The sequence below is a fragment of the Sitodiplosis mosellana genome, unplaced genomic scaffold, assembly GCF_009176505.1.
Source record: "Sitodiplosis mosellana isolate CC-2019 unplaced genomic scaffold, AAFC_SMos_1.0 Smas_scaffold_3, whole genome shotgun sequence".
Taxonomy (NCBI): Eukaryota; Metazoa; Arthropoda; class Insecta; order Diptera; family Cecidomyiidae; genus Sitodiplosis; species Sitodiplosis mosellana.
The window spans coordinates 1931461-1948116 of NW_022595246.1; the positions used below are offsets into that span (position 1 = coordinate 1931461).

The following is a 16656-nucleotide window of genomic DNA, read 5'->3' on the forward strand; positions in this document are numbered from 1 at the left end:
GGTCAATCCGGATGATTTCACATTCACCATTTTTCTTTCCATTGAAAAAGTTTTGGAGACTTCATCGAGCCGATTTCTTATTTGATTGTACATCGAATTCTGCACGTTTGTATCGTTCGAAAAATGGGGCACAACATCTTCTCTCAACCTGAGGTTTCTCTGTGGACAATAAGCAAAATATTTCAAAATTATCATCTAATTAAATATATAAATTTTCTATAAAAAATTTCAATTCGAATTTTTTGTTTTCAAAATTCTTTTGGAAATTGTGAGATTTCGAGTCAAAAACTTATGCCAGTTGATGATAGATTAAGTTCATGTCAATTTATTTCAAAGTTAGATGATTCAGAATATGTATTTGAAAATAAAAATATTTGCTTTTTCGAGATCTATCGATTGATTCATTTACCTGTTGTGAACTAACTTCAACACTATCTTCATCTCCGCATGATTCCACACGTAGCAGAAATACCTAATAAAACAAGTATAAATTTATTGAAATTTTACAGTCAAAAAAAAATCTCATTAAAATGATACTCACAAGGAAAGCGAACAGAACTATTGCTTTAGTGTTCATTTTGAATCGATAATTGACTTTGAAGCGGGATGAGCTGCTGTTTTATAGAATGGAATGAGCTGGTCCGCATTTTGGAAGAATTTTCAACTGAGTTATTTAAATACCTTTGACAAAGTAAATGAAATTTTCGTTGAAAATTCATAAACAAAAATTGATCATGACTCAAATGTTGTCCTTGTGATCAGAACACGTGTAATATACTTGATCAAATTCATTTCACATTTCAAATTCAAATTGATAATATTTTAGCATCGTAATTTTTGCGATCGTGAAATACACCAACTGATCAAATTTTGCTGCGACCGTACTTCAACGCATTTAATATTTTGGTCAGTTGATTCGCTGACAATAAAAACAGCGCATTTTGTCGCCGAACAAAATAAAACACCGCGTATTTCTATGTGCCGTAATACAACAACAACTTTGTGTAGTAAAACCGCTGTGTTTCGTTGCGCGTGCACAAACTAGTATGCGTAAATTTTACTTCAATACCTGCCTGAACAGAATTGTGTAATATTTCTAACGAAATCTCGTGAAACTGAATGTCATTGATCTACGCGACGGCTTCGTTCTTGGGCGATCCTTACGCCCCTCACTAAACCACACTCCATGGGGAGAGACACCATTAGCTATTTTTTTGAAGTTCATATAAATACTAGAGGAAAATAGCAAAAATAGCAAAAAATAGCAATATTATTGAAGAAATAGCGATTTGTTATTTACTGTTTTCGAGTTATTTTATGAAATCAAATGGAACAATTTGTTCTTTTCTGGGAAATAACACTAGAAAAATTGCCAAAATATAATTTTTTTGCTTTCTTTCCAAGCATACAACAATAACTTGATGAGTGTTACTTGTACGTGAACTTTCAAACTGTCACATTGCACACAGGAAATATTAGCAAAAAATAGCACTTTTATTGAGGGAAACTAGCAAAAATAGCATACATTAGGAAACAATAGAATAAATTAGTGAAACTAGCGTTGGTGTCTCTCCCCTTGCCACACTCTAATCCAACTGAATGTCAACAAAACAAAGTCCTTGTCTATTATAGGGGAAAAGTGGTAAAGGACCTTGGAACTTTGCTTCAATGATGAGTTCAACTGACATAAATAGGCTCAGTATTTGGCGGTACCGCACTGCACTCACCACGATGCCGCACAGTTTTGTTAGTTTATTGGTCTTTTTTCAACCGTTACAATTGACAGTTATGAATGATAAAATTTTCTTCTAATTTTTAAAAGTTTTCATTTCATTATGTGACATTTATCTGTAAGCTGCAACTGAAGGAACATATTCGCAAAAAAAAGTTTATGAAAAATGACAACCGCAAGGTTACATTATTGAAACAACGCTGTCATAATGATTGTAGCGTCCATCAGCGTTCGAACGATAAGCGACACATGCAATGCCCTCATATGCATTATTGAATTCATTTACGAATCTAAAATCATCATTTTCACGAAACAGAAGAATGTTCACATTGTATATCTCTGAAATTGCACTCAATGATTCGTATCCACCGTAGTATCCCGATTTTGATAATGATTCGTCCAAAAAGGATTTAGCTTTTGTTTTCACTTGCTCTTCTGTTAATTTCTCTCCTGGTACGGACTCTTGCTCTTCATATATTTTACCTTCGATAGAATGTTTGTAACGATCAAAATTGGCTTTTATATGGCGCACAACCTCTTCTCTTAAGCGGGCTGCTTGATGGGCCAAATCCCTTGAATGGCTGTAAAAGAGTTGATGAGCCATTGCAGCAAACAAACAATTTCCATTGCTTGGAATTTGAGCCACTCCAATCGACTTGGTCAATCCGGATGATTTCACATTCACCATTTTTCTTTCCATTGAAACAATTTTGGAGACTTCATCGAGCTGATTTCTAATTTGATAGTACATCGAATTCTGCACGTTTATATTGTTCGAAAAGTGGGGCACAACATCTTCTCTCAACCTGAGACTTCTCTGTGAACAATAAGCAAAATATTTTAAAATTATCATCTAATTAAATATATAAATTTTCTATAAAAAAATTTCAATTCGAATTTTTTGTTTTCAAAGTTCTTTTGGAAATTGTGAGATTTCGAGTCAAAAACTTATGCCAGTTGATGATAGATTAAGTTCATGTCAATTTATTTCAAAGTTAGATGATTCAGAATACGTATTTGAAAATAAAAATGTTTGCTTTTTCGAGATCTATCGATTGATTCTTTTACCTGTGGTGAACTAACTTTAACACTATCTCTATCTCCGCATGATTCCACACGTAGCAGAAATACCTAATAAAACAAGTATGAATTTGTTGAAATTTTACAGTAAAAAAAAAATCTCATTAAAATGATACTCACAAGGAAAGCGAACAGAACTATTGCTTTAGTGTTCATTTTGAATCGATAATTGACTTTGAAGCGGGATGAGCTGCTGTTTTATAGAATGGAATGAGCTGGTCCGCATTTTGGAAAAATTTTCAACTGAATTATTGAATTGTAAATATTGTAAATGAAATTTTCGTTGAAAATTCATAAAAAAATAAAAAGAATTACATTGGTAATCCCGAACTTTTCCGTACCGTTGGCCTGCATAGGTTATTTTTTGTGAATTTTCTTGAAATAAAGGCAGTGAAAATATAATAATAAAAATAAAGTGGAAAATCGGTCACTTTAACTAAAACTTCGACAATTTTGTATGAGAGGTACCCGTAAACCGATTCTTATTGGCTTTAAACTTTCTCAGGTTTCATTTTTTGGAGAAAAAATAAGATCCTAAAAGTTTCATGTTGATCGCATTTGCAGAAGTTTGGTTTTTGGCCCTCATTTTTTTTCAACAAAATTTCGACAAAAATTGAGGACAAAAAATCAAACTTCTGCAAATGCGATCAACATGAAACTTTTAGAATCTTATTTTTTCTCCAAAAAAATGAAACACCAGAAAGTTTGAAGCCAATCAAAATCGATTAACGGTTACCTCCTATACAAAATTGTCCAAAAATCGGTAATTTTAGTCAAAATTTCAAAAAACTTGTATGAGAGGTACCCGTTAATCGATTCCGATTGGTTTCAAACTTTCAAAATCTTTTTTTTCTCCCAAAAAATGAAATCCCAGAAAGTTTGAAGCCAATCGGAGTTGATTTACAGGTACCTCCCATACGAAAGTGTCAATTTTTCGAGGTTTTTCTCAGGGCAAGTACCCCAGGATCAAATCGAAAATGGCCCATCTTCGAACTTGAACTAAGATTATCTACTACAGATTTTGATTATCTCAATTATTTTTCGAGTTATCGTGTTAACAAACACCAACGACGACAACGACGACGACGACGGCACACGAACGGAAAAGTATCTCAAAAAGTGGTTTTCTATGCGTTTCATGAGTTTTTATAATGATCTAAACCGATTTTGCGAAAAAAGTTTCCGGGACCAATTCCTATACTTGACACGTTGTGTACGGAAAAGTAAAAAATTGATCATGACGCAAATGTTGTCCTTGTGATCAGAACACGTATATGCGTGATCAAATTCTATACATTTCACATTTCAAATTCAAAATGATAATATTTTAGCATCGTAATTTTTGCGATCGTGAAATACACCAACTGATCAAATTTTGCTGCGACCGTACTTCAACGCATTTAATATTTTAGTCAGTTGATTCGCTGACAATAAAAACAGCGCATTTTGTCGCCGAACAAAATGAAACACCGCGTATTTCTATGTGCCGTAATGCAACACCAACTTTGTGTAGTAAAACCGCTGTGTTTCGTTGCGCGTGCACAAACTAGTATGCGTAAATTTTACTTCAATACCTGCCTGAACAGAATTGTGTAATATTTCTAACGAAATCTCGTGAAACTAAATGTCATTGATCTACGCGACGGCTTCGTTCTTGGGCGATCCTTACGCCCCTCACTAAACCACACTCTAATCCAACTGAATGTCAACAAAACAAAGTCCTTGTCTATTATAGGGGAAAAGTGATAAAGGACCTTGGAAGCTTTGCTTCAATGATGAGTTCAACTGACATAAATAGGCTCAGTATTTAGCGGTACCGCACTGCACTCACCACGATGCCGCACAGTTTTGTTAGTTAATTCTTTTTCTCCTAACTAATTCTTTTCAGACTCAAATTTTCTATTGAAAAACAAAAATTGAGTGGTTTCTGACCAAATTTCGTTGAATCTTGATGTCAAAAAAGGCCAAATATTCGAGGAATAATACTATATAGCAAATCAAAGAAGATCGAATATTATTCAAGAATCAGAGAATTTACCTAGGAATTAATTCCCTTCAGAATAGCTAACAAAAGTTTATCGATCCAGCGAAATAAATCATTGTATTTTTGAACATTTTTTGTCCATTCTCAAGTCAATATCAATTTGAAAATATCGAACGAGCATAGTAATTGCATTGACTCCCATTGTATTTCCATGTAATTAAACTGACTCATTGTTTACTTTGATACAATTTATTGGTCTTTTTTCAACCGTTACAATTGATAGTTATGAATGATAAAATTTTCTTCTAATTTTTAAAAGTTTTCATTTCATTATGTGACATTTATCTGTAAGCTGCAACTGAAGGAACATATTCGCAAAAATAAGTAACTTATTATAAGTTTATGAAAAATGACAGCCGCAAGGTTACATTATTGAAACAACGCTGTCATAATGATTGTAGCGGCCATAACCGTTCGAACGATAGGCCACACATGCAAAGCCTTCATATGCATTATTGAATTCATTTACGAATCTAAAATCATCATTTTCACGAAACAGAAGAATGTTCACATTGTATATCTCTGAAATTGCACTCAATGATTCGTATCCACCATAGTATCCCGATTTTGATAATGAATCGCTCAAAAACGATTTGACTTTTGCATTCACTTGCTGTTCTGTTAATTTCATTCCCGATCTGGATTCTTGCTCTTCATATATTCTTCCTTCGATAGCGGGTTTGTAACGATCAAAATTGGCTTTTATATGGCTCACGACCTCGGCTCTTAAGCGGGCCGCTTGCCTGGCCAAATCCCTTGAATGGCTGTAAAAGAGTTGATGAGCCATTGCAGCAAACAAACAATTTCCATCGCCTGGAATTTGAGCCACTCCAATCGACTTGGTCAATCCGGATGATTTCACATTCACCATTTTTCTTTCCATTGGAACAATTTTGGAGACTTCATCGAGCTGATTTCTAATTTGATAGTACATCGAATTCTGCACGTTTATATTGTTCGAAAAGTGGGGCACAACATCTTCTCTCAAACTGAGCCTTGGCGAAATATTCTGTGGACAATACACAAAAGAATTCAATGTTATTACACAATAAATTAATTGGAACTTTCGATTCGAATGTTTTTTCCACCAAAACTCTATTGGATGTTGTGAGATTTTGAATCGAAAATGTATGCCAGTTGATGATGAATTGAATTTTCGTCAATTTCCAAAGTTAGAAGAATGAGAATACATGTTTGAAAATAAAAATGATTGCGTTTTCGAATTTTCTCGATTGATCCATTTACCTGCTGACTAACTTGGACGCTGACAAGGAAAGCGAACAGAACTATTGCTTTAGTGTTCATTTTGAATCGACAATTGACTTTGAAACGAATTAAGCTGCTGTTTTATAGAATGAAAACAGGAAGCCCACATTTTGGAAGAATTTTCAATTATATTATTTCAATACCTTAGATGAAGTAAATGGAACATTCATTAAAACTCATAAACAACAATTGATCATGACGCAAATGTTGTCCTTGTGATCAGAACATGTGTAATATGCTTGATCAAATTCATTTCACATTTAAAATTCAAATTGATATTATTTTTGGCGTCGTAATTTTTGCGATCGTGAAATACACCAATTGATCAAATATTGTTGCAACCGTACTTCCGTAGTCAGTTGTTTCGCTGAGAATAAAAACAGCGCATTTTGTCGCCGAACAAAATGAAACACAGCGTATTTTCTGCATGCCGTAATGCAACAACAACTTTGTTTAGTAAAAACGTTGTGTTTCGTTTTGTTGGGCGCTCAATACGCTGTTTTTATACCAACCGGTTCAGTTCACTCCCAATGCGCAATTAATTTATAATATATGTACTAAGTCGTGTACGCACTGTGTTTTCAAAGCATTTGAACAACGTGTGTTTTGTGAATTTCTGCTTTTCCTCTTAAATGAAAAACAACAAATTCTTCAAGACTGTAAATGTTTATTAAAAACAAAAATTGAATAGTTTCTGAAAAAATTTCGTTAAATGTAATTGAGATGTCAAATATTCGAGGAATAATATTATATAGCAAATCAAAGAAGTTCGAATATTATTCAAGAATCAGAGAATTTGCCTTGGAATTAATTCCCTTCAGAATAACTAACAAAAGTTTATCGATCCAGCGAAATAAATCATTGCATTGTTGAACATTTTTTTTGGCCCATTCTCAAGTCAATATCAATTTGAACTCACCCGCTCAATCCATCGCTGTTCATGAAAATATCGACCGAGAATAACAATAGCAATGTTTTAACCCTATGTTAAAAACGTTGTGCGAGCATTGCACTCGGATCGTTGAACCCTTTTTCACAACGAATAACATTTAATACGTATTTAATTAGAAAAATTCAATTGAGCTATGATCAAAAAAGGATGTTGTAAAACTGCTTCAAAGAAAAATGGAAAAATGGAAATGATTAAGCTGAACGAGAAACACTTCGTTTCTTGCTCTGCTTTAATAACGGAAAATAAATTATAATTGTTGGCGGCGAAAGAACAAACAAAAAAGGTTCAACAACAGCCAAAGCAAGAATATAAAGAAAAACCGAAATGAAATATTGTTATAATTATTATTTGTGCTGGTGTGCGACGCGCGTGGGCTAAGAACAACGAGCTATGTCCATATCAGATTGTACGATGTGTACACTTAACATCGAGAAACAAATACGACGAAAGGAAGGGTTGCATCTTTGGAACAAACCGTTTTCGCCGGTTGCCATACTTTTAATTGATATCGCAAATAGAAATTCATCTTCACCGACGCCCGGCCAAAACAAACATAATGAAAATGATTAAATTGTAATTTACAATAATATTTAATAATCAAATTCTCGTGAAATGAACCAAAATTCGATGGTTGAAATTATATTTCGGCCTCTGCGTTCGAGACAATTTCTTGGTTCAATAAACGGAAAAAAAGGAGAGATGACGAATGAGAAGCGAAGAAAGTGTTCGGAAGAAAAGGTGAAAAGGGGCTTAAGATATGGAACTCAAATTCCCTTTGTTACCCATGGACCATGTGCAAATACGATATTCCGTAGTCATTGTAACCGAATCACAACGAAAAAGTATCGAATTTTTTTCGCTCTCATTCTTGTAACACCGTTTCATTTTGATTGCGTTCAATTTTAATAAACTTGCATATGGGATTCCATTAAACACATCATCATTTTTGTGTATGCGTTGCGTCGAGCAATGGAAACGAATTGTTGCGCTTCCAAGTGTGATAAATCCAATTTCGTTGAGTGGAATGTGTGTACATGTGAGCGAATGTTTTGTTGTTGTTGTTCATCGTGTGAAAATGCGCATTTATGCGACGTTTCATTTACTATGTGCGTACTTTCACTTATTTATGCACCGAGCGTAATATTAAAAAGCGTAATGCGTAAAGAAAATTAGAATATTCTTTTTCTTATTTCGGATGGGAGTTTTGTATGCTTATTGCTTCGGCAAAGCGAGCTATTGCTATCATGTTACACATCTTCATAATAATTTTCCATCGTGCACATGGAGCATCGCGAGTAACAAACACACACACACACACACACGCACCGTCTCTCAGCCGAACTGCACACGCTAATGCTGTATAATCATACACATAGATTACCCGCAAGGAGCCTACACAACACCATCAGTCTCTCTCTCTCTCTCTCTCTCTCTCTCTCTCTCTCTCCGCGAATGTAGTTCGTCGTCACCAATTTTCTTTTCACTGCAAACAATAATAAATGTTATGAGTTTTGTCGAAAACGCTTCGTAATATCAATCCACAAAAGAATGTTGAGACACACACAGAGAGAAAAAAATATGGAAACAAAAACGAATGGAAAAAATTATCTCATGCGATTTGATATGCAAATTATATGGATCTTTATTTTGTTTGACTAAAAAAAAATCGAAAAGAATTGGTGTTCGTCCCATGGTGTGGTAGAACGCGCGTATGTGCAAAGTAACACACCCATTACATTTCTCATTACACTTGTCGAGGGTTGAAGAAACAATATGTGCACTTTTTTCGTCGTCGTCGTTGTTTTTGTTGTAGCTCGATTCACTTTGTGTCATAGCGCACATAAATGGCAATAAAAATAAATGCACACACATTTTTGGTTTATCCACATCAAAACATACTCACGCAGTGTGACTTCTTTTTTCTGGTTGAACGAAGCGAAATTAGAACGATTCACGTTTGTAAATCGGTTGTTCCAGGGCGAACGGCGGGCAAAAGAAAAATATATGAAGTTGGACGACTTGTCAGTTCTCGGTTAAGTTAGGTGATGATACCATAAAACAGATTAGGAGAAAGCAAATCAGGTGGCGCGAGGAATAAAAGAGTGATAGAATGATATTTTATGCCATATGCACACGTTCAACAGGAGAAAAAAAAACTCCGACTTTCATTCAATAGAGTCCCAATGCTGCTAATTCATTCAAGGGGTGATGTCAATGCCATTATTACCACAGCTAGTCATAGGCAATTGATATTCTCATCATTTCGACGCAGATGAAAGCAATTTCTTTTATTTTTTGTATATGAACTCATGGTTTTCTCGGTCGAACCACATTTTTCTCAGTTGAACCGAAGTTTTGGCAGTCAATCCACATCTTTCTTTCTTACTGAGGTCATTTGAATTATAATTTAGTGATGAGTTTTATTAATTTTATTGCTTTCGTGGACAAATTTCATTTCAACTTGCTATGGTAAGTTGGTTCGTATATGAACTTGTCTGTCGTATATGAGCTTCGTTGGTAAAATTCCATTTCGTAAAGGAGTCTTCTCAATATTCTTTCTTGAGACGGACAAATTACTCGTAAACAAGATTCTTCTGCAACAGGCATTCAGTTCATGGTCAGTTAGATTTGTTTGCAATTCACCCATCGACTTCTTTTTAGTTGTACGATTATTATTACTTCGTCTTCGTCAACAGGACGAGTTTCGAAGTCTCTTATCTTCATCGTTGCATTCCGTTCATAATTCATCAAGAGCGCTTCCCATGCCCCAATATATGACCTAAGCTAATGAAAGTCTCATAAATGTTAAGTGCAAAAACCAAAAAGCCGGAAAGATAGTGTGTGCGTGTCTCAGTTGGAAAATCAAATTTGAATCGAAATACAGAGCCGAAAATGTAATCAAAGGGGAACAAACAACACCACTAAAAGACGTTAGCACTATTACAAATTGCCGTGAGCACATTCGTCGAATTTGCAAGTGTTCCCTTTGCTCTCTCTCTCTCTCTCTCTGTCATTTGGCACAAGTGTCGATGTTTGTGCATAAAACGAAATTGGAATTAAATCAAACACCATCAAAAATGAAATGTAATCAACATCATAATAATATTAAAATGTTCAGCCAAATATATCGAATCACATAAATTCTATTTAAATGGGAAAAATGATGAAGGAAAAAAAAGCACGAGATAAAAGGCACTTTTGCGTGACACGGCTGGAATCAAATCTGAATAACAACAATAATAAATACATAATAGAAAATGCAAAGTCATCATTTTATGGCAGTGACATTCTGATCTGCAAAATGAGAACCACCGACTCAATATCCATTCAGCCAGGGTGTACACTGTACAGTACAAACGTACAAATGATAATAATGCACGCAGATTTACAACACAAACTGAAATGAGTGAGTCGGTTGGTTGTTATTAGCCCCGAAGCGAATGTCATTTAAATCCTGACGATTTGGATGTGACTAAAAGTTTCTCCTAAAAATTATTAGCACCCTCAAAATGGGAAATATTGTGACGCGCCCGTCGTTTTGATCGAGTCAAGCGTAAAGGTTTCGAAAGAGAAAAAAAAGAGACTTGAACCATATATAGACAAAAATCCACTTGCATCGTGCGCTCGCGCTTCGCGCCACATAATTGTCAACATAACAACGGAGAACGGAAAAATGAACGAAAATTCTTGGACCGTTTACGGTTTTGAAACAATTTCGTTTAATGTTGTTATACCTATTACAAATGTTTTATGTTGTTTCTGGAGGCGTTTTTGCCAGCACGAACACATTTTCTGACAACTTCGGAGCGCGCTCTTTCTCTCTCTCTCTGGCTTTACGGTATGGAGAAAGAAAGAAAACACGGAAAATAATGTCATTTTATGCGAGAGATCGAGATTCAAATTAAATTCTCGATTGTATGCAAATTCTTGTTCGTTTTTTTTTATTTTATTTAAATTTTATTTCATTTTATTCCGTTTTTCTATCCTTAGCCATTTCTCCTTGCTGTTATATTGCTTTTAAGTGTAATTTTTTTTTCGTGTGTGTGTGTGTCTTCTGCTCCTTGTTCGTTTGGCGGCGGGTACGCGCACGTTTGTCATTATGATGATGATGTAATTTAACAAACGAGAGGTTAAATAAAATTGCAACAACAAAAATTGTGCACACGGAAAAAAGCATTCGTTCAATGGGATTTTTATAACTTGGGCAATCAAATCTCGCAGTTCGTTTGCAGCGCTTTCGTTTCATTCACGACGAGTTTTTTTCTTCTTCTTCCGTTCATTCTGTCTCCATTTAGCTCGGAGATTTTTTTTTTCGTGCGCCAGAGCTGTCATATTCTCTATGGCACTTGGTTCACAGCAGTGCTGTTCGTGTTGTCACATAAATTGAATTAGAGAGATAGAAAGAGGTTCCCAGTACATGAGCATTTCGTTAAAATGTCAAGTGTTTTTTTCTCTTGTTCCCATCATTTTTGCTCGGTTCACTCGCTTGTACCACGCAGATTAATTCTCTTCGTGCCCTTTGCCGAGTTGGTTTTTTTTATTGATGGGAATTAAAAAAGACTATTTCATATGATAAATTATTCATTCTTTTTTCCTCAGTGACACGACAATGCACAGCTGTAACAGCCCTTTTTACATTGCGTCAAAACAAGACCTTTTATGGATTCCGCGAGATATAAAGTCAAGAAATCATAAAATTGACTTTAATTCCATTGACATTTTACAACTTCATCTATATGCACAATTCATTTGTTTTAGACGAACGGAGAAAAAAAACGAAGAGTTTGATTTCTCTCCACTGCTTTGCGCTTTATAATGACGTATTCATTTTTTAGGGAGAGGAAGAATTTTTTCTTCAACCAGAGTACTGGAGACTGTTGGAGTATTAACAAAATCAATACGTCTTAAAATCAAAATTCTAAACTTGAACTTAAATTCCGGCTTCTCATTCAATCCCAACTTCAATTTGGGATATAATTCGAACATCTAATTGAAGATAGCCGTGAAATCATACATAACCATCGAATCGGAACAACAATCTGAAATCGAATTTAAACTAAAATCTCAAAATCTCCGCTCATTTACTCTCTGCTCTCATTACCTGCACTCGCTTGTTCCAAATTCCTCATCAGCAATGCCGTCGAAAATCCCGAAAAATTAGTTGAAATATTTCGCCTTTCAATTACAATGAAATGTGGGTAAAATGGTAAATGGTTGGTCTGTGTGCGACAGTATCATTTATCCCGATTTTGACTCGGCTAGGTAGTGTGAAAATTGAAAATTGTAGTTGAAGTGAAGTGACACAAAGAATAAATGGTTACCAGCATCATGAGTAATGCGTATGGATTCGAATGTAATACTACTTCGATATACCGGTCGAAAATGATGCCAGAAAAGGCATACGGCTGTTGTGATGCTTGTTGGTTTGACTTTGGCAAAAAGTGGCCTTAACCATGCCGCACCAATTCCATCGAATTACAACCGATTCAAATGGACGGAGATTAATTGTTTTCGGGTGCATATGAGGCCGTTGCACAGCACAATGTTTGTACACGAAAATGGGAAATCCACATGCGTGTAGCAGAGAGAGAGAGAGAGCAAAGGCAACAAAACAAGAAATCAAACGACAATTCGAATTTTACCATCCAACCGTGAAGCGTCAGTGTGGCAACGCCATTTACGGTGGCGGTAGCACACAGCGCCGCTGACAAAGGAAAAATCGACTGTATCTTTGAAACAAATCCGAATTGAGTGAAATCCATTACACGAAACAAGAGACACACACACACATGGTTGTGTATTGAATTGCCGTGTCGTGGTTTTGGTTTCTTTTTTTTTGTTCACTTGTCTGACGTCGAAAGTTCTGTGACATGTTTAAAATTTACGGAGCATGTTTGGGGCGAAGTGTGTTTTTTTCGATTGTTGAGGCTTTTATCTCGGAATTCGCGTTGATTTGGCACATGGAATGAGAGAGAGAGAGGATGGGAACCAGAGACCAAGAGTAAAAGGGTGGAAGAGAGAGTGAGCGAGAGCGAGAAACACTGACAGAGAGAATAATGTGCAGCAAACAGTTGGAAAAAGTCGATTAACGGGCGTCGCCGATTTATTTTGTTGTGTCGCTGTTTCGCACATCATTACACACTCCGGATTGTAATTCGCGCTTAAGTGCGTTAATTATGCGAAGGCACATCCGTTACATTCAATTCATTTTGACCACGATTTATTGCTGGAGCGCCCCCAAATCGCACTCACTCAATCTCGAAAGAGTTAATGGTTAACATTTCAAGAAAATTCCATTCCCCGTCACCCCATTTGGATTATCAAACTGCCAAACAATTTCAAGCGTTTAAATTAAATCGGAAAAACAGACTAAATTGTTCCAAATCATTTCGAGTGAAATTCATTTGATTTTGCCTTGCCGGTTGCGTTCCGTTTTTCTGGGGAAAATAAATCGAGCGCTTTGCGAGTTGCGTTTTTTTTCTCGTTTCTAACCCAATTTATTCCGTAAATAGCACGAATAAATCAAAATTAGGCGAGAATTCAGTGAATTAAATTGAAAAACATCGAACAATTTAAGTGCATAATTAATACAAATTTGTAACGCATCGTTGAATCAAATATTTTATTCTACGTTTTTGCGTAACGATGGATTTTTCGAAAGCGCGCTCGCGGATCCGCTCCGTCTCGAGTACCAGCAATCAAAACAGATACAGCTGTTGAGATAAGAGCGATGGTGAACATGATAAATTTTCGAAGGGAAAATATTTCGCGCAGTAAATGAAAAGCGCATTCCAATGCGAACGAAATGTTCGACTAGCAACCAAAAAGTAAAAGTTCATAAGTTCCATCGTCAAGGAGTTTTCAAAACTTGTGTAAATTTTCACTTGATTCAATGATAATCGTTCCCATCCATTTCGATGCAATCCTCACTGCATCTGATAAGCGAAGAAATACCAGAGCAAGTAGCAACATCGCGACTTGAAATTTATTTGAAATCCAATATTCAAATTGAAATGGTAAGAAAATCCGCATTGAAAGTATGTGTCTTATGATGTACGACTGCGAATTGGAACGAGTAAATGAATGGGCTTAAGAAACGCAAATAGCAAGTGCCGAGTCTAAATGAAAATTATAATTTAATGCTATCAAAACAAATCCTAATGGATTTTAACAGTTCAGCACAATGTCGAAAATTGAATGTGCACACACACACATACGCTGAGTGAGCATGGGTCTTGGAAAAAGGGTTACACAACGAGGATGACGACGACAGCTACAATAATAATAGTAATACAGGACGGCAAAAAACACACGCAACACCGAGAGCAAAAATCACACGAAACAAAGAAAAGAGATCAAGAAATGAAGGGTTAATAATATTTTGATGGTGAAATTGGAAAATGGTTGCGTTCCGGTTTGCCGGAGAGGGAGCGAGAGCGGGCAAAGACGAAATGGTTGATATTCGAAACGAAATGCGAACGATGATGAGTTGAATTTATTTGTGCAGACGCCGATTTCGTTTGCCACCGTATTTGTGTAGGCCTTTCGCAGCACAGCCACGGCACAGAGTGCACAAGAAAGAAAAACAACAAGAGATTAAAGAATCAAAATTTTAAGACGTTGATGGACTGTAAATGCGAATGCAAATGAAATCTCATCATGTAAAATCATATTATTTTTGGCTCGTGGCACCGTGAGCACCGCATCTCTCGTTGCCGACTCGAAAATTTAATATTTCGACATAATCATAATGATTGTTTGTTGATGATGGAGTTGGCAAAAACTTTACGCTTTTGAATGTTTCTGGTTTTGACTAAAATCCTTGAATGCCATGCGTACGCACACCATGACATTCGACAGTATTTCATCTTAAAATGATTCCACCAATTGAATTGTAGCCCGTGTCATTTTACGGTTTTCCTTTTCATTTGCCGCAACAACAATTATTTCTGACCTAAAAAATCTGGTTGCGGCTACAGTTGATGGCGCTCACATTTATCCATAAATAATGGCGAAAACTTTTCGAAAAGTAAATCGGCAATGGATTTGGAAGTCAGGGCGGAAATCGTCGATTTTAAACTTTCCGTATTAGACTTATTAATATAAATAACGTATTTTGAAACTGGCCCCACAGAAATGGAGTAATTTAATTTTAGTTTTGACAATGCCATGTGAAGCCATACATCTTATTTTCGGTAGTGTAGTCAAAGGAAATATTCTTCCGTAAATCTTAATGAATATTGATAGAGGAGATCGAGGAATCTACATGTCGGCAGCAGAGTTCACATATGTTTGCAAAGCCTAATGATTTTCAGTGTCTTAAGCCCGATCAACTTGCCTGATGATTGATGCGATTGCATTCTAAGCACTCGGTAGCTTGAAAAGAGAAAAAAAAATATGAATACATAATCTATATCGATTTTGATTAACAAAATCCAAATGCCGTTCGACTACTTAATTCCAGGAACGAAATAGACCAATTTGCATGCACATATTCTTCGTCAGTCGTCTTTCACAGCGGTTTGCAAAGTAGAAACAATAGCATCAACCGATTATGTGTGGATTTGCCGAAAGTTTTCACTTCATCCATACGTGCGGATGACTGGGTGAGAGTCGTTTTTTGTTTGATAAGGGTAAAATCTTATTATGTAGTTCGTCTTGAACATTTGATATTAGGCATTTGCCAGTCCTAATGATGATTCCAGCACCTTTGTTTTCCGCAATCTTGAAACAATGCCAATGCCGCTGCTGGTGCTGCTGCCCGAAATCAAATTAAAAGGGTTTCGCTTTCGCAGCAAATATCCGGTATTAATTATAAGAATGGGAAAAATCAAGACAAAACACATACACATGCACGCGCACATATGGAAATGAGCTGTTGAAACACATACACACACACACACATTATCGCCCGAAACCCCAATCACCGTGGCGCTCTCTGTTTACCGACATATAGAAAATCATTCAATCAAAAATCCATACATCAAATCGGTTATCTCGGCCTTTCCATGAATTGTTTGTCTATTTACACACACACATTTTATCTTTTCCGATGATACATTCCACATTTTGAACGTATGGAAAAAAAGGGTTGGAAACCTCACTCTCTCTCTCTCTCTATCTCATCCTCTTTCTTTCTCTCTCTTGATTCATTTCGATGGAAATTCAAACAATTTTCTATTAAAATTTATGCTCAACACCCTCTCCCAAGGAATAAACACATTCATCAATTCAAATTTGGAGAAAAAAAACTGAATGCCAAAGAAAATTCAAATAAATGATGAGCATTTTGTGTGGAATTCCGGATTGAAATTGAATTTTGATTTGTTAAATGTTTGAAAAATAATTTCCAATCAATATGCAAATAATATACATGAAAATTGTTCGTTCGGCCGACAGACAGTCGTCGAAATATGATGCGTATTGAGGTGTTGTTAGTCGCTTTTGAACTGCTTCGCATTCCATCCATCAAAGTGTTACTTTGATGTTTTAATTGCAATTTCAAGCGAGTGAGTTCAGCCAAATCCAGTTCATTTTGATGCGACTTTATTTTTATGAACCGCATTGGAATGATTCGGCTCT

The 16656-nt window shown here is 35.8% G+C and overlaps 2 protein-coding genes across 2 annotated transcripts; both read right to left on the bottom strand.

Annotated features, from left to right (window-relative positions):
- Positions 1-1913: 1913 nt before the first annotated feature.
- LOC129565645 (uncharacterized) lies at positions 1914-2420 on the bottom strand. Its single transcript, XM_055440743.1, has one exon. It carries the CDS (start codon positions 2418-2420, stop codon positions 1914-1916), a length of 507 nt encoding a protein of 168 aa, XP_055296718.1.
- A 2800-nt stretch (positions 2421-5220) lies between these two features.
- Positions 5221-5727, bottom strand: LOC129565646 (uncharacterized). Its single transcript, XM_055440744.1, has one exon. The coding sequence runs from the start codon at positions 5725-5727 to the stop codon at positions 5221-5223; it is 507 nt and encodes a 168-aa protein (XP_055296719.1).
- Positions 5728-16656: the final 10929 nt, after the last annotated feature.

What these genes read in the sequence shown, in the direction of transcription:
- LOC129565646 (XM_055440744.1), bottom strand. Translation starts at nt 5,727, where the DNA reads ATGGTGAATGTGAAATCATCCGGATTGACCAAGTCGATTGGAGTGGCT.
- LOC129565645 (XM_055440743.1), bottom strand. Translation starts at nt 2,420, where the DNA reads ATGGTGAATGTGAAATCATCCGGATTGACCAAGTCGATTGGAGTGGCT.